The 19,436-nt window shown below is 42.7% G+C and overlaps 5 protein-coding genes across 9 annotated transcripts; 4 read left to right on the top strand and 1 right to left on the bottom strand.

The window, feature by feature from the left end:
- The first annotated feature begins 1,780 nt into the window (after positions 1-1,780).
- LOC112565224 lies at positions 1,781-7,794 on the top strand. Of its 4 annotated transcripts, XM_025240569.1 has the most exons (9): positions 1,818-1,884; positions 2,084-2,153; positions 2,408-2,538; positions 3,919-4,013; positions 4,260-4,430; positions 4,740-4,887; positions 5,080-5,124; positions 6,353-6,637; positions 7,030-7,794. In XM_025240569.1, exons 3-8 carry the CDS (start codon positions 2,430-2,432, stop codon positions 6,556-6,558), a joined length of 774 nt encoding a protein of 257 aa, XP_025096354.1. In that variant the 5' UTR covers positions 1,818-1,884; positions 2,084-2,153; positions 2,408-2,429; the 3' UTR covers positions 6,559-6,637; positions 7,030-7,794. The 4 variants fall into 4 exon arrangements, with proteins under 4 accessions (XP_025096352.1, XP_025096355.1, XP_025096353.1 ...); XM_025240567.1 differs by lacking the exon at positions 2,084-2,153 and having other exon boundaries at positions 1,781-1,884; XM_025240570.1 differs by lacking the exon at positions 2,084-2,153 and having other exon boundaries at positions 1,781-1,884; positions 4,260-4,311; positions 4,738-4,887.
- A 151-nt stretch (positions 7,795-7,945) lies between these two features.
- On the bottom strand, positions 7,946-10,419 carry LOC112565225. Its single transcript, XM_025240571.1, has 4 exons — positions 10,166-10,419; positions 9,494-9,928; positions 8,742-8,808; positions 7,946-8,309 (listed from the first exon to the last, which is right to left on the bottom strand). The coding sequence occupies exons 1-4, from the start codon at positions 10,257-10,259 to the stop codon at positions 8,120-8,122; spliced, it is 786 nt and encodes a 261-aa protein (XP_025096356.1). The 5' UTR covers positions 10,260-10,419; the 3' UTR covers positions 7,946-8,119.
- Positions 10,420-10,905: 486 nt separating this feature from the next.
- LOC112565151 lies at positions 10,906-14,454 on the top strand. 2 transcript variants are annotated; one of them, XM_025240467.1, is made up of 4 exons: positions 10,906-11,308; positions 12,144-12,321; positions 12,882-13,200; positions 13,652-14,454. In XM_025240467.1, the coding sequence occupies exons 1-3, from the start codon at positions 11,090-11,092 to the stop codon at positions 13,157-13,159; spliced, it is 675 nt and encodes a 224-aa protein (XP_025096252.1). In that variant the 5' UTR covers positions 10,906-11,089; the 3' UTR covers positions 13,160-13,200; positions 13,652-14,454. The 2 variants fall into 2 exon arrangements, with proteins under 2 accessions (XP_025096252.1, XP_025096253.1); XM_025240468.1 differs by having other exon boundaries at positions 12,144-12,274.
- LOC112564826 (proline-rich protein 36-like) lies at positions 13,756-16,892 on the top strand. The gene is made up of 3 exons (XM_025239897.1): positions 13,756-14,486; positions 14,524-15,134; positions 16,624-16,892. The coding sequence occupies exons 1-3, from the start codon at positions 13,756-13,758 to the stop codon at positions 16,890-16,892; spliced, it is 1,611 nt and encodes a 536-aa protein (XP_025095682.1).
- Positions 15,858-19,416, top strand: LOC112565152. Its single transcript, XM_025240470.1, has 3 exons — positions 15,858-15,988; positions 16,446-19,004; positions 19,221-19,416. The coding sequence occupies exon 2, from the start codon at positions 16,946-16,948 to the stop codon at positions 17,945-17,947; it is 1,002 nt and encodes a 333-aa protein (XP_025096255.1). The 5' UTR covers positions 15,858-15,988; positions 16,446-16,945; the 3' UTR covers positions 17,948-19,004; positions 19,221-19,416.
- The last annotated feature ends 20 nt before the right edge of the window (positions 19,417-19,436 follow it).

Genomic DNA, 19,436 nt, shown 5'->3' on the forward strand with positions numbered 1-19,436 from the left:
ATAAAAAGGTCGAGACATTTGTCCATGTCAGATATTATATTCAACTGATTTTACCTGATATATTGCTCTTACTTAACACATTCCAAAGTATGTCTCCTGCAGCAGAATTTCTATGCACTTATACAGCTTGCTGTACATCTGTGTCCTTGTACAACTTGATGTTCATCTGTGTACGTGTACATCGTGCGATTCATATCTGTGCTTGTACAACTTGCTGTTCATCAATGTTTGTGTACATATCGCTATTCATCTGCGTCCTTGTACATCTTGCTATTTATCTGCGTCCTTCCTTCTGTCCTTTCTCTTGGCAGCTTCCTGGGTGACCATGATGGCGATCAGCAGCAACGGAGGGGACTAACGGGTACAACTTGCTGATGTCACAAGGGTCTCTGAATGACTCGGCGGGTAGAGAACTCGAACGCGTTGACGTCATCGTCAGCTCGGGGGATTTCAAGAGCGCCATGTTGGATGACTGGGCATCATACCAACCTGCAAAGGTACAGCTTCGTCAAACACTTCTTTGACTGTATTCTTAACAAGAGGCACAGCACGCCTTCGTCATTTACACATAATAACCATTTTGACGGGCTTTGGTGCTAATTAGATTTTATGTTTGTTTTAGGACAGAAAAATTAAGAAGCTGCGACACTTTATTTTCTTTGTAAAAAGACTTTTTTCTAATTTCGGAAAATTCTGTTTTTATATAAATAGGGTTAGTCATTGATAAATCATCGTTAAAGCGTTTGTCCACTTTCTAGCCTATCAGCAGTTTGCTTACTTTGAGTTAATCTCAGCAACTGTTTCAATCAGTCATAATTGTTTATCTACCCAAATAATACAAAAAACAAGAAGGCACAGGCATCTCTCTTCTCACCATCACAAATTATATCCATCTCTTACCTAAGCCAAATATATTTTTGTTCATTGTAATAAATTCTCGATTTTTTTGTGTTTTTATCCCTTGCAACAAGCTTCAGGACTCGCTATATAGAAGTTGCATCACAATTATAAAGACACAGAGTACAAAATGTGTCAGCAATAGATGTGGAATACATGCATGGGTTCTCATCAGGTTTGTCGGTCTGGTTGCTAAGAGTAGCGACTATAAAGGTTTGATGGTCTAATATATTGCTAACAGTAAAGATTAAGTGAATATTCTTTGGTATGCATGCTTTGTGCACGTTTTGTTACCCTGTAGGTGCGCCTCGCGTTGTTCAACAGTCAAGGCGGTACCCTGTGGTACGCGGACTTCAACCTCACGGTGTCATCAGATAAAGATCCCCAACAATGGTTGACTCCAGCCTCTCTGTCCGCTGCCTCCGACCCGCAGCTGACGGCGATAGACCTGTCTATTGTGTAAGTTTACGTCTGTAGTCCATGAGTGAACGTGTGTGTGCGTTCGTGTGTGCGCATATCTGTGTGCAATGCATGTGTGCGTGTGTCTGTCTGTGTGTGTGTGTGTGTGTGTGCTGCCATGATTTCTTTGACGATGAATAAATCTCTTTTCATAGACTTATTCCTGATGCAGTGGAAGGCCCCTTTCTACAGTGATAGAGCGTTTTCTGCTGAACAAGCGGACTTGCATTTAAGCTTTTAAGAGCTCTCTAATGTTTCAGACAAGAAACTACTTCACTAAAAAGGGGAATAAACTCTCAGCATTACAATCATTAAATTTATTTCTTAAATAGAGTTTAGAATTTCTGTCCTCAAAGACTTAGTATTTCTCCTTTAAAAAGTAGACAAAAATATAAATAATATCGAGAAATAGAGAAAGTAATCTCATGAGGCGAGAAAGTTGAAAAGATAAACGAGACGAGCGAGGAGACCGTTAGAGGAAGTCGTCTGCAGGTGGGGCGACCTGGCCCTGGATCTAAACCTTCCCATGTAAGCAGATCTAAGTTTGTAACTGTGTACATAATATTTACAGCACTGGTTTCAAACTGATGAATGTTGACAGCTTTCGTCCTCTTCAAATGCTGTTCTGTCATCAGCTTATCATCAAGTTCTATCGTCATTTTCCTCAACCTCTTCCAGACTAGCGTTCTAGTCTTAGCTAAAGCTTCTGTTCCGCCATTTTTCCTAGGGAGAAAATATAGTTCAAGAGATGTACATCTATATACCGAGATCGCGTTTGAATGCAACGGTTCTCTGCAGTAAGTAAACGACCGTTTTTTTCCAAGGAAAAAAAATCAAACTTCGTGTAAGCCAGACTGCAGAAATCCAGCAAACCTTGTGACCTTTCTAAAATTTTAGTTTCAGAGTCATAATTATGATTTAAATCATTTATCGTCAGGGAAGTGTAACTCTAAACTCTGAAATTTCTCCTCAATGTCGAACAAAAAATAATTAGCTGTGATCGCTCAATGCTCCCTAAATTGTCTCCAAAGCAAGCAACAGTTTTTCTCAGGTTTGACTCAAGGAAGCTGCTGATGACGGTGGGCATCGGCTCCAGAGAACGTCTGCAACTCACGTGGAGGACTTCATCACTCTTTCTCTTTTCTACCAATTACTGGACGACCCTGCCCACAGTGCTAACAAGTGAGTGGCTTTCTCCTCTCTGCTACTATTACAGACAAGTCAGTGATTCTTTCTACCAGCTATTAGCTTATTCTGTCAAACTACACTGGAGTGCTAGTGACTTTCTTCTCTCTACACTAATAGATTCTGCCCATTCCACTGGCTAGCGAATCTTCTCTTCAATAAGGTTTTTAAACTACTTACACAAACAAACTAGTTACTCCTCAGCAATGAGTACATTAGCTGTATACCAACACGTACATAATGCTTATCAATAAAAGACATATTTGACATGCATCTATTAATTTATCCACAAACATTGAGATCCCCCCAACAAAATGAAACACGCCGTCCGTCCTTTCTTCAAGAGGTCTGCAATCATACACAGGTATCATAATAATACATTCATGAATACCATTTATAAGCAGGGTAAGCATTGTTTCAAATCTGTCATTATTCCATTAACTGACCAGCTATGTTTGTCCGCCGCGACTGGTTGTCGAGGAAACAGAAAAACGCGGAGGTTGACAAGGTCCTCATCTGGGGTCTGTGTTGACCGACTGTGAGTCTGCAGTCTACTTCCGTTTGTTCTTCCTCTAGTACCTCGGTGTCCACCTGCCTCCAAGGTATCCTAAAGGAAGTCTTAGATTGAACCAGATCAGCTTTTGTCTCTTCGTTGTTGCGAGTAGTGATATCTGGTGTTCTACGTGTAGCAACCGTGCTACATTGTCACACAGCCATTGTTTGATGTTTTTGTGTTTCCTTGTGAAGTCATCCTTTCATCAGGATTGATACTACTAGCAACTTGTACAGAGTGTACTTTTTAGTACACCGAATGTTACTGCTCCTCCAGATCCGGTCCAGCCTGTCCAATGCCGTTGTTGTTGTCAAGATCCTGATGTGGATAACTGCCGTAGAGATGCCATCTTCGGAGAGTGGCTTTCAAGTACTTACAGTGTCTTACCTCATTAAGTTGTGATGTGTTCATCTATATTTCTGCAAGTTGTCGTCGCATGTTCTAATCATGGCTGTGCTATCAGAATAATGTGCGGGTGTTTTACGTATCAATTTATGCACCTTTTCTCAGCATCATAGCTGGTTGGGCTCCAGAAGAGCATTTTTCTTCCCCCACCATGGAGACTGCCGCGGTTGCTATTTATTCGGGCCTCGACCGATTACTTTGTGGATTCTGGAACTATCATGATTTAAAAAAAATCTATTTGTGCAAATAAAAAAAAAAAATCATAAAATTCAGAAACAAAGCATCTAGAAAATATCCTTATTATGGAAGTCTGTGCATTGCTTACATGTATGTGTATGAGTGAGTGTATACATATATATATATATAACATATACATATATTATTTCGTACACTGTATGTTGAATTTTCTTGTTTCCCAGCAGCCCCCGACAACACAAGCAACAGAGATATGCTAATGGCCAAGCTAGACCAACCCTACCATACATTCACTAATATGTCGGGCTCGTCTATATGGGTAAGTGAAGACAGTCACCTGCCTTACATCACATCATTTTAAAACGTTCTCAGACAGCACTCAAAAAATAGAGAATCCTGATTTATCTTTCTGTCACAATGAGATACTAAATAAATCTTTCTGCTTTTTTAGAGAGACTTCGACTTCGTCAGAACAATTTATTGCTCTGTTCCCATTACTTCGTGATAGTTTCATTTCATATTCTCACTCGTGTTCTAATCGTCATGAAAATGTGTCTGTTTCAAGATGGGTTTCTCAAGACACTTGTTCTTCATCGGCATCAGCTTCAACAGGACAAAGAGTGGTGAAATTGTGAAGTTTCAGCTCTATTACAGTATACAGGCTGATTGTAGCAAACACTACAGAGACACCAGTATATTTCAACCTTATCTTGACGACACCGCGCAGTCTCCTAATGTAAGCACTGGTGTTATTCTTGTTGTTATTGTTTTTCTAAAATAAAACTATTAAATGTGTGCAGCAAATATTAATTTGCTCCTGAAATCGTTTTCATGCTTCCGGTTATCAGGGAATGGGTTTCATTGTTCTTTGAAAGCTAAGAGAGTATTCAAGGGATTTGTTTCGTCGGATGCTCAGCGAACGCCCTTGATACAGACTCATCTCCTCTGCTTGTGACCAAAGTTTTATTCACAAAGTCTGGGTAATCGTTTATGTCATTATGTCCACTCTATGAATTTCAATACTTTGACGTTTTTTTTTCTTTAGACGTTCTCGCTTACTTACCTAGACGAAGGAAATAACACAACGGCAGTCGTAGTCCTGGACACAACGACGGCGGCAACTTGTTTGTGGATTTCTGTCCTGGAGCAGGTCCAGCCTTCGTCCCACGACATCAGCGTCTATACGACCTCACGTACGAAAAAGATTCTGGCAGCAATTTTGTTGGTTTTAAAAAGCAGAATATTCAACTTTGACCTAACTTACCTCTGTAAATCTCTCTCTCACTCTTGTACATTTTATACCATCTTTTTCCATTTAAGCAAGAAGTATTTTAATTGAAGTGACAATTTCGAGAATTTGGACAGTTTTTTTTCTTCCATTCTAGATGACGTTCTTGACGCTCCTATCTTCGCTCTACAGTGGTGGCTTGGTGAGTTGTCCTTTTCCCTACAGTTAGCGATGGATATCTTTGGGGTTAGAATAAATAAAAATGTCAATTTTCTGAAAATTCAAACAGTTTTATTTAATAATAATAATAACTAAAAAATAATAATGTGTTTTTTAATATAGCGCTTTTTCCCAAAAGGCAGGCTCAAAGCGCTCTACTAAAAAGAAAATAAAAACAAACAAAAACACAGCATAATAAGAATGGATGTTGGTCTCAAGAACAGTTGTAGCATCACTGTATATTTATTACCTTCGCCTATCACAGTCTATAGCTGATAGTCACAGCAAACCTGTCGAACTGACGATGACCACTTCTGATGACGATGACTCATTGATGTTAAGAGTGACCGTCACCTTGTTTTCTGACGGTGGTTAGAAGGTGATGTAAGGTTGACTTGCTGCTGGAGAATCAGACAGTTGAGATTTGTAACAAGCACAAGTGTTTTGTGACTGATTTGTTTGACATTACTTTTGTCTGTCTTTAGCCTCTTGTCACTCTGCAATCTATGAACTTCACCAGCTACTAGTGTTAAGAAAGACATCAGTACAGTAGTCAGGTCAAATGCCTCAAAAACATGTTGGATTTTTCCAGCATCAGTATCAGTCAGACTAGTGTGAGCAACATATTTCACTGAGGTCCCTGGAGATACCTGATGTCAATAATTCCAAACGGCCTGTACTCAACTCAAAGCTTGCTGTGATGCCTCGACATTGTCAAGCAGGTGGAGGGAGGCCATCAGAGTTTGAGGTTGACACTGTTAACCTCACATCTAAATAATGATAAGATGCGCGGATGTGACAGTAGAAATAAAACGGCAAAGGAAAAGATAAAAGGTGGCGAAGACACAGAAATCCATTCAGATACATAGTAAATATCGTAACAAATGTACTGATAAACATTATATACAAAGCTTCACGCAGATCAAATCACAAATATGAAAAGTGAGGTGACAACAGAAAAAACCGAACAGAAAACATGGAACAGAAAGTAGCAACTGAGCAAAACACCAATAGAGCAGTGGACAGAATGAGAGAAGGTTGTTCCTTGACATTACTTGTCATCAAGGTGTGTAGTACTGAGGGAAGTACACTGTCACCAACGTTCACGTACCTGTCATGAGTCACATAGCTGTAGAACCAACTTCTAGTGTTTTCGCAGTTAGTTAACAACATAGACATACAATTATTTGCTTAAATTCGCTTGTTTGTAGATTCGACTAGCAGTCCCGAACCGAACATCGCTTCGACCACCGCTGTCACGTCATCGACTACTTATAACATCATGACGACATCTTCATGTACAACTACAACCGTCTGCGAGATGACATCACCAGATGTACTAACGACGAATACGATGCCCACGGAGACAATGCAACACACAGTTTCTAAGAGGATCATGAAGTCACGTCCTCTGTAGTACAAACTGAAGCTGCGCTGGAAGAGATGATGAGAGCTGTGCAAGAGAGTTTGATGGTCCCTAAGGGAGAAACTGCAAAGTAAGTGACCTTTGGGTCAGTCTCCTCTTTCACAAAAATTATTGAATGGACAGATTCTGTGTTTGTGGTGTGGACTTCTCGGCCTTCGTGTGTGGGCGAATGAGCGAGTAGAAGACGTAGACAGAAAATAAGTAAGAACAGGTTGTGTTTGTGCATAATTTTTTTTCCTTTGTAATTAATGTTTTTCTCACTTGCTTTTCCACACCCTTATCTCATTTTCCGTAGCGTTGTTTTTGCAGAAAATATATGAGTATTTAAGACTGCACCAGTATTCAAACAAACATATAAATATATATCCTTACTGCTTCTGTCTTTCCAATCAAAATTTCGTTCCCTACTTTCAGATCCACGAATGAGTTTCCCATGTGATTGTCTTCATTCTGCTGTTGCAGGTTCAAGCGGCAGTTTGTCTCAGCCCCGGACGACCGGCCATCAGCAGTTTTGCTGGGTGTGGTGGAGTGACTTGCATCGTCACCGTCATGTTTGGAGTCCTGGCTCTTGACTTCGCTCGTCTTTCCCGAGACTTCAAGCATCTGACCTCTAACCTCAGCCAATGTTGGGACCGAGTGGCTGACAAAGCCATAAGGCGACAACCTCATCCATCTCACCGTTACCCTCAACGCACAGGTTCGCAGATCTAGGGGTACGTCTACCTTGGGTGCCCCAGACCAAGGGCGGCAACTGTCAACGTCCACGTTCATTGGGCTCCAAGATTTATCTTTTCTTGTCCAGCTCCATGTATCAGGCAGAACTTCCCGGCCATGGCAAATTGTTTGATTCGGATGCGAATGATAGAAGTGTTCATTAGCTGTTTGATCATCAAAATGCACATATTTCCCACTGTCTCTGTCCTAATCCACGTCTACATCTTTGAGGGAACTTTCTTTGCTACTAAATGCTGTAATACTTCTCGCACCTGTCACCGTTTGCGTCACATCATACCTTGAAGAGGCCGAGTTTTAAAAACAGTCCACTGATGCCTAGTTCTGTTCACTCTTTTTATATCTCTAGCTGACTCATTTCTTTGAAGTGGGATGGCCTACCGAATAAAGCACTCGATCTGATTGGATTTGTTTGTCACTATTTCACTACTTCGCTCACATCTCTGTAGTCTCCTTCAAATCACTTTAAAGCAACATTAAATGCGAAATTTCTTTCAAAGGGCTCATGTTTGTTGATAATGAAAAAGGATATTTTTCAAAAGAATTTAAGTAAAACATTCTTTTTCTTCTGGTGTAAACGATAACATATATATATAATAACATTTTACTCAGTTTGGACACAGTTTTACAAGGACAAAGAAATTTGTTTGCATGTTTATATATCTGTATTCTTTCTTTGGACCTAATTTACACATATGAAAGGTTGAAAACACAAGGCGATGGAGTAAAGTAATCTATTCTAATTAAGTTGAAGTTAAACTATGTTCACTCGGCAGGTTAGCTGTTTCTTTCCCCTTCACCAGTTTCTCCCTCTAAACTGCTAATCAAAGCGATGTATGTTGAGAGCAGCAAATGCATCAGACAGGTGCCCCACAAGTTCGCTGCCAGACCTTGGTATGTCGGACTGGTAACAGTAGGACTCCGAAAGTGAGTGCTTCGGAAAAGCTGCTAGGGTTCCTTCCATCGTGAATGATGGAGGGTACTCTGCTTGCATAGGTTGCCATTCATACCTGCGAAAAAAGGACGGCAGTTATTCACGGTCTTAAAAAATAGGAACACCTTAATTCATCTGTAAGAAAATTCAGTAAATTAAAAAAAAACTGAAAACACCAGAAAAAGACTTCTTTTCAGAAACGATGGACAAGGAAATGGTGTAAATATGTTAAGAAATAAATCTTTATCAAACATATAAAGTAAGACACTTATAAACATAAAAAAATAAATAATTATCACTAAAAATAAAACATTGATGAGGACACTTGTGACAATGCTGAGCTCTTAAGTCAGGAAAATTCAGTTTCCACTTATGAAAGAGAGAGAGAGTGTGTGTGTGTGTGTTTTCAAAGGATGTTTCAAACATTGAACTGTTCAGAGTGTGTCGAGAAAGGTCATCTCTATCTGACTAGCGATCTCTCTATACCTGCTAAAGGAAGGACACTTACGGTAAAGTTTGCAGGTCCTTTTCTGAAGGATGAGTAAACATGGTGCAGGTAACCTCTTGACCTGGATCTGCAAATAGATGTGCAACAAGCTCCTGACTCCCTCTTCACCGATTAAGGAAGAAAAATACTTAAAATAATACGAAAGCCAGTAACAGCCTGCCCATAGTTTTTACTTGATTTTTTTTAATTTCTCATCAATGCTTAGTCAAGAAAGATAAGCTGATGTGGTAAGATCATATCTGAAGATTATCAAGACTTGAAAAGATAATTTTGCAGAGATCAGCTCATGATAAAACAGAGACAGACAAAAAGTAGAAATGGATAGACAAGATCCACGAGTGAACTGGTCTCTCATTAGACGCATTCTAGAAAATGGTAAAAACCGACAATGTTGGAGATATTTGGGTAAAGCTATTACATTCCCTTACAGCCAATATAGGCAAAGAAACTGATAATGACGATGAATAATTAATGGCATAATTATTAAAAGTCTTGAACTACTTTTTGGATTATAAGTCAAAAAAAACAAAAAAAACAAACCCAACCACCATTTTAAACATGTCTTTTTAAATGCAGCACATCAAAGTATACAAAATTAAAGCTTGTCTCCTACCCTTTAGGCTGTTAGTGACTGATGTGCTAGAGAAGACACTGTTTTAGAGACCATCAAGGAGCTAGCAAACACCTTTCTCAAGTGAATATTCTATCAAACATTCAGAGGACAAGCAGGTTTTTCTTTTCCTTTCTGTTACCTTTCTTAAACTCACGAAGACATTTCAAGATAGCTTGGTCTACCATCGTCTCTTGTTCCTGTGTGGCGCGTAGCATGGCGACATCTTTGATCCCGAATCGGATATAAGACTTGAGGTGCCTTGTTCTGCGTGTCTTTTGCTTGTTGGTGGACCGGAAGATGATGTCTGGAAGGCCATCCAGTCTATCCAGGTCTAGCGCCAAAATCTTCAACCTCTTACTCAAAGGAGTAGAGGTTCTGGATGCTGTGCTTTTATGGGTGTCGACTGTAAATTTTACTCGTTTCCTTCGTGGTTTTGCTATTCCAAGCTTGCGAGATGTGTCCGACTTGAGCGCAGATTTCAGGAGGAGTGGGACTTTGGAACCTGCGTCAGAGCTAATGTCATCTAGGAGACGCTTTGGGTGGGTGTCCTCGCGGTACTCGGCGCACGGAAATTCTGTTTGTAAACAATGCAACATGCAAAACAAAGCTAAAGAAACTTATTTACCGTCGCATACACAATGAGCACACACACGTACAAACGTCTCCAAAACAACCAGTTTCTTGTTACTCAGCAGTAATTGCTACATAAAGAGCACGAGATAAGTAAGACAAGTACGAAAACATTTCGACTTTGAGAACGTCTTCACAGGAAAACGAAATACGATTCCCCTACTAAACATATGAACCTCACCTGGAATTTTCTGGTAATCGTTTGACAAAGCTGGAGCTAAGGCAAAGTCATCGCGGTGAGATTTTTCCAGTTCAAAACGCAAGGGAAATTCCATTACTGAACTTAACTTGAAAGGAAAAAGATTTGAGAGCAGCACGACTAGCCTAATTCCCCACTTTCAGATCTTTTAGATAGAAAATGGCTGAATTATCCCAAGCGTCGGCTGCAAGGGTCTCTAGAAGGAGGAATCGGTAAAAACAAATGGATTATGACGTCATTATAACACGGATTTATGACAATCACTTTCGTCACATCAGATGTCATTCTGATGAGAAACAGGCGTCATTGTAATATGACGTAGTCGCAAATAATTTACTCCAGGCATAATCGGCTGTTGACAAGGGAGAGCAAAATAATTAACAAATAGTTGATATTTTGTTCAATAAGTCACGTGACTCTCAACTCACACCTTTTACTAAAACTTTCCTGTCCCTCGTATGCTGTCCATTTTTTCCAACCCAAACTCCTCAAAAATAAAAACAGACCAAACCGATACCAGCAAAGGGACAACTGGCTCGATGACTGACTACAAATAAAGTGTGATTGTTGAGATACACATTTAGCGAAGACAGTAAGTAATCTGACACACTTCAATGTAAATTATGTCAAGTAAATAATAGCGAGCCCCTGTGTCGTCAAAACGTCGAGCTGACGTCAGAGACGGTTTGACGTCATTAACAATATAGTCTACAATGCTCAGTCGTCCTTGGGTCCCAAACACAAACCAATCGTCAGCCACCAGCTCCGCGGGTCCCCCTTCCATATTATCTCACTGTGGGTCGTAGTGCAGCAGCCAGTGAAGCTGTGAAAGGAAAAATAACTGTGGACCGTCCTTCACTCAGCTTGCTGAGCTTGCTGAGGTGGCTCCACAGTTGCTTCTGGAAGATGCAGAGTGGAAACACATTGGTCTCGTCTCAGTTACACATCCCAGGCGTGTTCTCCGGGTCGTCTTCCAGTCGTGAGCTCTGTCCTGTCAAGGGAATTCTCTCCGACAGAAAAAAGCCACCGCGAAGTAATAAGAGAGTGTCCTTCGACGAAAATTCATTGAGGAAAAGAAAACGAACAATCTCGCTCACTAGCCTGAAGTGGCAAGCTTACATAGAGGTAAGAGGTCGAGAATAGTCAATCCTTCATGATGTTGACCGATACGTGACTGAGCTTTAAATATTGTTTTGTGCGTGATGATTAGCTATTTGTTTACAGATTACACTAAAGTATCTACATTATCCACCACCAGTTGGTGCAACTTACCTTGTAGTGGTGTGTGGCTTGTTGATCCCCAGAGCGATGTCGGGGGGAGCCATGTGCTCCTGGCAGGTCCAACCAAGCCAAACAGGTCTGTCAGGGGAGAGGCCAGACTAAAATGTTGCACCCTGACCCTCCAGGTTGGGGGTGTTTCTTTGGGCTAGCAACCCACTCATGTAAAACACAAAAGAAGTTACAGAAACCACAACAATACAAGGGCCTGATCAGGAAGATTCCTATCCCGAAGAGCTTATGAGACATGCCGATGACATCTTTAGGAAGCCAGCTCGCCGACTCATCTTTCGATGACCAATGCAAGAATCAGGATAGAGACCTGGAACATCACAACCCTTTATTAAAGCTCAAGTGGAAAGCAAAATGAGAAAATACAACATCAGGGTTCTCGGGTTATGCGAAACCTTATTTACTTATTTAATATATATATTTAATATATTATTCCATATAATTTATTTTATTTACACAAAGACCCGGACCACAATCATACCCAGGGAGGAGCACTGCTGATGTCAACAGAGGCAACAAAGGCACTGATGGCATGAGAACCAGTCTCGCCAGGGGTCATCCAGGGAAACTTTTTTTCACACCATAAAAAAGTATTAGGAGAAAGAAGCTGTCGAATGTACATAGTCTAGCTGTTACTTAAAAATGACCACGTCGAAATCTTTGTCCACAGGAACAGTTTAGGACACTGCGAGCCCACAGAAAACGAAAATCCAAACGCGAAAATGGCCGTAACGTCTTCCAGAAAAAGCCTCAACCTGTCCCAAGGAGTAAAAATAGGAGCAAGAAACAAGAATCAAACGGGTCAGCTCATCTTTCTGATGTGAACATGTTCGAATTACCTAAGACAGGTAAATCGAACGGTTACTGCTAGGCCGTGCATTCAAAATAGAAATCTGTGGAAACAGAAAATTGACTGTAAAAAGAATGTAGTTTATTTGATTTTTATACTAATTCAAGTCTCTGTGATTTTTACCGGTCATGTGGATCAGTCATAACGGCCACATACATGAACACGTGTATCTGAATGACTGATTTTTCTCAGAGACTCAGACATCCTCTTTGTCCATGATGAAAAAGATTCTTGTGTTTAATAATATGAGACTAGAATTTGAGTCTTGCCAGAGAATCCGCTACAATTCTATTTTGAATGCCCATGGGATGGAGAGACCTGTTGATTGATGTAGTTACTGTTATTTCGGCGATACAGGCATGTGAGGTTTGCACAGCTCTACAATTACAGTTTTACATCTTGTGTACTACATTACTGTGGTTTGAGTTTTGTGTCAGGGCAAGAACCATTTAAGCCATTTGTGAAAACATTCTTAGCATGGTGCAGTAGTGTTTTCAATATTAAAACGACTCTTGTTTACTTTCCCCATTTTGATGATGGCGCATGTTTCTCGTGTAGATGGCAGAAGACCAGAAGACCCAGAGAGATATTATATGCAGAACGAAAACAGCTATACTACCAACCAGAGGGAACAAGCCATGACTTACGAAGGTGGAGAGCACGTTGGCAGCGTGAAGGTGGTCAAACCCAAGCGACCGTTAAACGCATTCTTTGTATTCGCTCAGTACTGCAGAAAAAAGCATCTTCTCGATTCCATGAGATCTTCAAATCACGCGCCGCGCCATGGGGCGAGTGTGGCGCCACATGTCCATGGACGAGCGCTCTGTATTCTATGAGCACGCTGACAGGCTGAGAGCGGAGTATTTTCGACAAAAAGGTGTCGCTGTGCTCGTCTGTCTTTACGCTATACTCTTCGTCTGTCCCTTCATCCGGTCGTCTTCCTTGCTTTTTCACTTCTCTCACTTGCTCCTTGCTTCTGTCTCTCAAAGCTATGCTCCTCGTCTGTCCCTCCCTCTTGTCGTCTTCCTCGCTTTCTCCTTCCTTTTGTCTCTCAGATTTAATTTCTCTCTTTTTTGTACTCGTCGACTGCTTCTCAGGTCTGTGTTCTGTCAGCTGAATCTCTAATACTTTCTCTCGTTCTCTCTCTTTGTGGGTTGTAGGCTGGATGCGTGCGCACTCAAGAGTAAGTTTATTACTCATTTTTTTCTGTCGTATGCTAGCGAAAGTATCTTTTCAACCTGTTAACTACTTATAAACTATATCAACACACACACACACCACCTCTCTGCCCAAGTAAGTATTTAATATTATTTACTCGTCTTTATCAGGAGAATGGGAAAAGAGGACGGCGCAGTCCCCAGTAGCACGCAAGCGACCATTGAACGGGTACACACTGTTTTGTCGTGAGCACTTTTCACTGGTGAGGTACAAGATGTCTCACCCCCACCCGTGTCTAGTGATAGTGCGACTCGCCCGCATGTGGAGGAGGCTGCACAGAAGTGTGAAACTGGATTACAAGAGAAAGGCTAAGGCGACAACGCGGCATTTCGTCCCCGACCTCATCCCCATCCTCCCCATCTACCCCCGTGTTGTCGCCGACGTCCCCAGCGACAAACCACTTGACGTCCATTTTGAAGTTCGTTCTGAAGTCGCAATAGACGAGCCCGAGGACGTCGCCTCTAGAGATTCTTCAAGAGAACCTGCCGAGTATTCCGATTACCGCTACGTCGATCCCCCTATCGATATTTCCACAACCATCGAGCCTCCTGTCGACATTTCTAAAACCATCGAACCTCCTGTCGACATTTCCAAAATCATCCAGCCCCCTTTAGAAACGTTCAGCCCCATCGAGCCCCCTGTCGACAGTTCCATAGCCATCAAAACCCCTATCAACATTTCCAGCACCATCGAGTCCCCTATCGAAATTTCCAGCCCTATTAATCCCCATGATGACCTTGCGAAACATACCCTTGCGAATTTTCCAGCACCATTCCCCATGGCGGAATTTCCAGCACCATTGATCATCATGATGACCTTTCCAGTACCATCGAGCGCCCTGTCGACATTTCCAGCACCATGGATCCTCCTGTCGACAGTCCCAGCATCATCAATACCCATGGCAAAGTTTCCAGCACCACCTAATCCCAGCACCATGATACCCATGCAAAATTTACCATCGCTCCCTCTGTCGACATTCCAGCACCATCAATACCCATGGCGGAATTTCCAGCACCATCCCCCTGATCATCGACATTCCCAGCACCATCGACCCATGTCGCAAATTTCCAGCACCATCGCTCCTTGTCGACAGTCCCAGCACCATCAATACCCATGGCAAAATTTCCAGCACCATCGCTCCCCCTGTCGACATTCCCAGCACCATCGATACCCATGGCAAAATTTCCAGCACCATCGCTCCCTCTGTCGACATTCCCAGCACCATCAATACCCATGGCAAAGTTTCCAGCACCATCGCTCCCCCTGTCGACATTCCCAGCACCATCGATACCCATGGCAAAATTTCCAGCACCATCACTCCCCCTGTCGACATTCCCAGCACCATCGATACCCATGGCAAAGTTTCCAGCACCATCGCTCCCCCTGTCGACATTCCCAGCACCATCAATACCCATGGCAAAGTTTCCAGCACCATCGCTTACCATGTCGACATTCCCAGCTCTGTTGATCCCCCTGGCGAAACTTCCCTCTCTGTTGATCCCCGTGATTACCCTCTCAGCACCATCTGTCTCCCTGCCGACATTTCCGAGTCCATCGAGGGTATTGTCGACGTCTCCAAAACAGTCGAACCAGGTTGGCTCTGTTCGTCTGACCGTCCACATTTCGCTGTTTGCGAGACAGTGACTTGCATTTTTAAGGATGCTTCTGTGTGTAATGTTGTTGCTGTTTGTGAGGCTGCTCTTGATGACCACGTCAGCTGATTGTTGCACCACTCCGTGTTGGCAGTAATGTCAGGGTGATCTAGGCAACTAAACTTTTGCGTGCTTTATTCACTTCACCATTCAGTACAATCGCGAACATCTTTATATTGTGAAAGCAGGTAATTGTCCTAAAGCCAGATTAACACAGAACTAACCTTGGCATGCCATATGGGAGTATGAACATGAAGCCGACTTGGTCATGCAGAAATATAATACAAAAGTCATTTGCAAACTGTTCAGAAAATTGTTTCATGGGTTTAAAAAAATCTGAAAGAGAAACAACATGAAGTGTCAAGATGTTTGCCATTAACAAACTAAAAAATACTAGTAATAAATTGTTCTTCAAGGAACAAAAATCATGATTTTAAACCGATCATTTTCCTGACCATTCAATACTTTTTTTCAAAACCTCAAATTAATTATGTTTTAAGATAATTAGCAAATAAGTTGATTTAATTTGATGTACTAGCAATAACAGCCCCTGTCTTTCTTGCCTCAACGGCAAGCTCTTGTCCGTGTAACATCCGAAGTCCCTCCCGACAAATCTAGTGTCAGAATCATGTCTGAAGATAAAGATAAGTATATATATAATTATAGGTGTCGTGTACCATCTCTGAGTGGAGAAAACAAGAAGTTGGAGGAGGTAGATGAAACCTCCGGGATGGAGAAAGGCATCGAAAACGAAGAAAACGCAACATTGTCATCGACACCTATGTCTGATGAAGAGTAAGAGAATACTTTTCGAGATAAACTATAACTATAATAATACTTCTCTAGATAATGAAACTATAGTAATACTTTTCCAGATAATGCAACTTCAATAATACTTTTCTAGATAAGTATACTATAATAATACTTCTCTAGATAACGAAACTATAATAATACTTTTCTAGCGGTGCTACGTTATCCTGTCAAATCAAAGGAAGGATGACCTAAGGTGGAACTGACTGACAATAGGGTGCCGTAGGTATAAAGCAAAGCAAATCCGTACCAGCTCTTCGTCATTCTATTTTATCCCTCCTCAGCAGCTAGCAAGTGACCTAACCCTAACCCCAGCAAGCCACAGCTGGGAACTGTGAGCCATACGGGTACCAGGTCTGCGTGTACAAAACCCTTGAGGTAAGCTTCACTCTGCTTCGCAACTACTGCTCTGGATGACTTGTCATGCATTTTTTTGTTTTAGGAAACCCTCAGTTTCGGATGAGCAGGATGGAAACAACAGCGAGACGAGTGGGGATCAGTTCCTGGGTACAAACTGTAACAACACATGTTCAGATGCCTCGGATTGCGATGGACAGCCGTCACACAACTCCCACATCAAAATGGATATTACCATAGATGATGATGATGCCCTGTCACAGGGTTCAAGGACGTCTGCCATAACTCCGTCAACGTACGCCGCGTCGTCAGTGTTGACTCTGACGTCAGTGTCTCACGACAGTGTTGTCAGTGCCGGAACCTTACTGTCCTCGTGTACTATCCATTCCGACCAAGTACCTGTCCCCTGTGCTCACAGCAACAGAAAGACCGCCTCTCTGTTGCTGTGAGCAACCTCCTCAAAGTTCGTCACAACCGCTGCCTACGTGCAGCACCCACCAAGACCGCACAACCAGGAGAAATCGCATATTAAAGTCCAGAATCAAACGCCTTCAACGGAAACAAAGGCATGTCAAGAAGATCAACATGGAAATGTCTGACAGGACCGCAGGAAACATTGACTTTCACCTCAGCACAGTTTCTGAGAAGAGCAGCGCAGACGACTCCAGCCGAGCGAAGTCAAAGAAAAGCATGCACGACTATCTGTCGCTCATGTCCGATGATGAGTTACCCATCAAAATAATGAGCGACATCAAGCTGAAAAAATACTTGCTGGAGCTGAAGGCTTTGAAGAGCAAGTACAAGCCGTCTTACAAAACCTCATCCCTGCGGTCGAACTCAGTGATGGACGCGATGAGTGAGCTAGACCTCTACTTTGCTACGGTGGAAGCGAGCATAGACAGCGAGGATAGCCTCATTTCCGTTCTGTCGTCTGACAGCGATGATACCCTGTTCGCTATGCAATGCAAAGCCAAAAGTCCACCCTGCGACAAGGATTCGCCCTTCGAGGACGACCTTACTTCGAATTCTTCGGACTCGTTAAATTTCTGTTTCATTTCGTCTCACCTTCTTGCCTCACCTGCAGCTTCTACAACGGTGCAGCAGGTGTTCCAAGCCCGAGCTGAAGCGGCCCTAGAACTAGGGACGATGAACATGAGCGCAGCCATTGTCAACAATGAATCTAGTCCGTCATACCACTTGAATGCAAGCGTGAAGAATGACAAAACGACCGTTCAGATGTTTGGAGATAAATCTCTCAATCATGCACAGAAAGCAAGTCTTCTCCACAGTCCAGTGAAAGATAAAAAGGCTCCGTCTGCTCACTGCGCTTATCTCTGTTCTCCTTGTCAACCTACCGCCCCACCCAAGCACCCTTGCTCTCAGTTAGCAGTGTGTCAGACCGCGCCCTGGTCCGTCATTCAGGATGAACTACGCTTCTCCTCCTCCGAAGCAGAGGTACCTAGAAAACGATGTTTAACAGGTCGAGTTCAGGACCGAGAGGTCATGACCTGCAGGCAACCTAACCCCTATAAACAGAGACTGAGATCTTGCCAGACCGAGAGACCTCACTGTTCCAAGTGCAAATGAAAGAAGAAGACGCGATGAGAGGAGAAAATGTTTGTCGGAACGCCTGTCACCTACAAATGAGTTCTTCTGGGCTTCTTGTCCACTAAATGACAAAAAGAAACCGTTATTTAGTCCTCTCTCATGCCCTCAACAAGCCTCCATAGTTCCTGTGGCAGAGAAATTTGCCTGCGGGAGCACGCAAGCTGCGGAGAGAGTCAACGCCTTGCAGGAAGGTGTCCGTCTCCTCTGGAAGCCAGCATGGAGAAGGAGAAGCTGACCAACGCGAGTCATGGAAGAAGTCCTTTGACCAGGACATTCTGAGACTGTCCGCCAAGCTGCAGATGGTGTCCCTGTCGGAACAAGGAGACAGTAGCAGCGATCTGGACACGATGAAGAGCATTGGGTCTTCTCCTTCTCTCAAAACGGTCTGGCGCTGTCACTGAAGAAGAGTCGGCTTCTCTTGAGTCGACAAGTGGGTCTGCTACCGGAGTTACCTTCGCCTGTAGCCAACGTGACTCTCGTAGTCTGCGCAGGGCCATAAGATTCCGGACAGTGGCTGAGCGCAGTGAGATCAGATCCCGGTCTGCGCGCAGTCACGGCTGTTCCGCGACCGCAGGCCATTCGGGGACGACGACAGGGACATCTGTTCGATGGTGATGGATGATGAAGAAGTTCTCGAAACTCCAGCTTGTCCAGCTTCAGAAATCAGAAGAAACTGGGTTGGGACAAACATGACGTCTTGGATGGTGTGAAGTCTTTCCAGGATGGACGAACAAGTAAAAGCTATTAAAGATCGCCACCAGTCCAAGGGTCAGAAACCCGAACATTTGGGGTTTGGCGACTTCTTCCGATAAAAGCTCCGGAGTTCACAAATACCGAGAAGAAATGTAGCAAGAACACTAAAGCGTGTATCATGGATGTAAACAGTGGAGTGAGACCTGCTTGGTGTCGTCACAAGTCACCTGCTGCATGTAAACTGCCATTGTAAACATGGTGATTGCCTCCAGGGTGCAGAACTTTACATCACTTCCTGAAGAAAGCACCAAAGATGTTCTTCGCCTCTACCTCATCTTCCTTGGTAAGTCATGAGATATTTTAAATATCCTTGACATGGTTTTAATTTTGTTCTCACTGATATTCACAATCTGTCTTGAGATACAACAGAGCGAGGAAGTGTGAGAAATAGACTGAAGGAGGAAGAAAAGGCAATGTAGACATATATATATATATACACTCATACAAAATAAAGATAGCGAATGTCTAAGTCGTGCTGCATCCTCTTGTTTCTTTTCAGAATGTAGACACCTCCAGGGTTGGTTCAAGTGCTGACTGTTGTCACCGAGGTGCTTGCTGTCATTTACGGTCGTCATCGCAAGTGTCGCCGGGCCGTGAGCTGTTAGATGTTTCTTGCAACACAATTGTGTTTGAATAACAACTCAAACCAAGCATTATTGAGATTCTTCATCTTTTTGTTCGTTGTCTTTAGTTTTTCTTGTGTGTTGATGTTTGA

Source organism: Pomacea canaliculata, linkage group LG5, assembly GCF_003073045.1.
Source record: "Pomacea canaliculata isolate SZHN2017 linkage group LG5, ASM307304v1, whole genome shotgun sequence".
In the NCBI taxonomy this organism is placed as follows: Eukaryota; Metazoa; Mollusca; class Gastropoda; order Architaenioglossa; family Ampullariidae; genus Pomacea; species Pomacea canaliculata.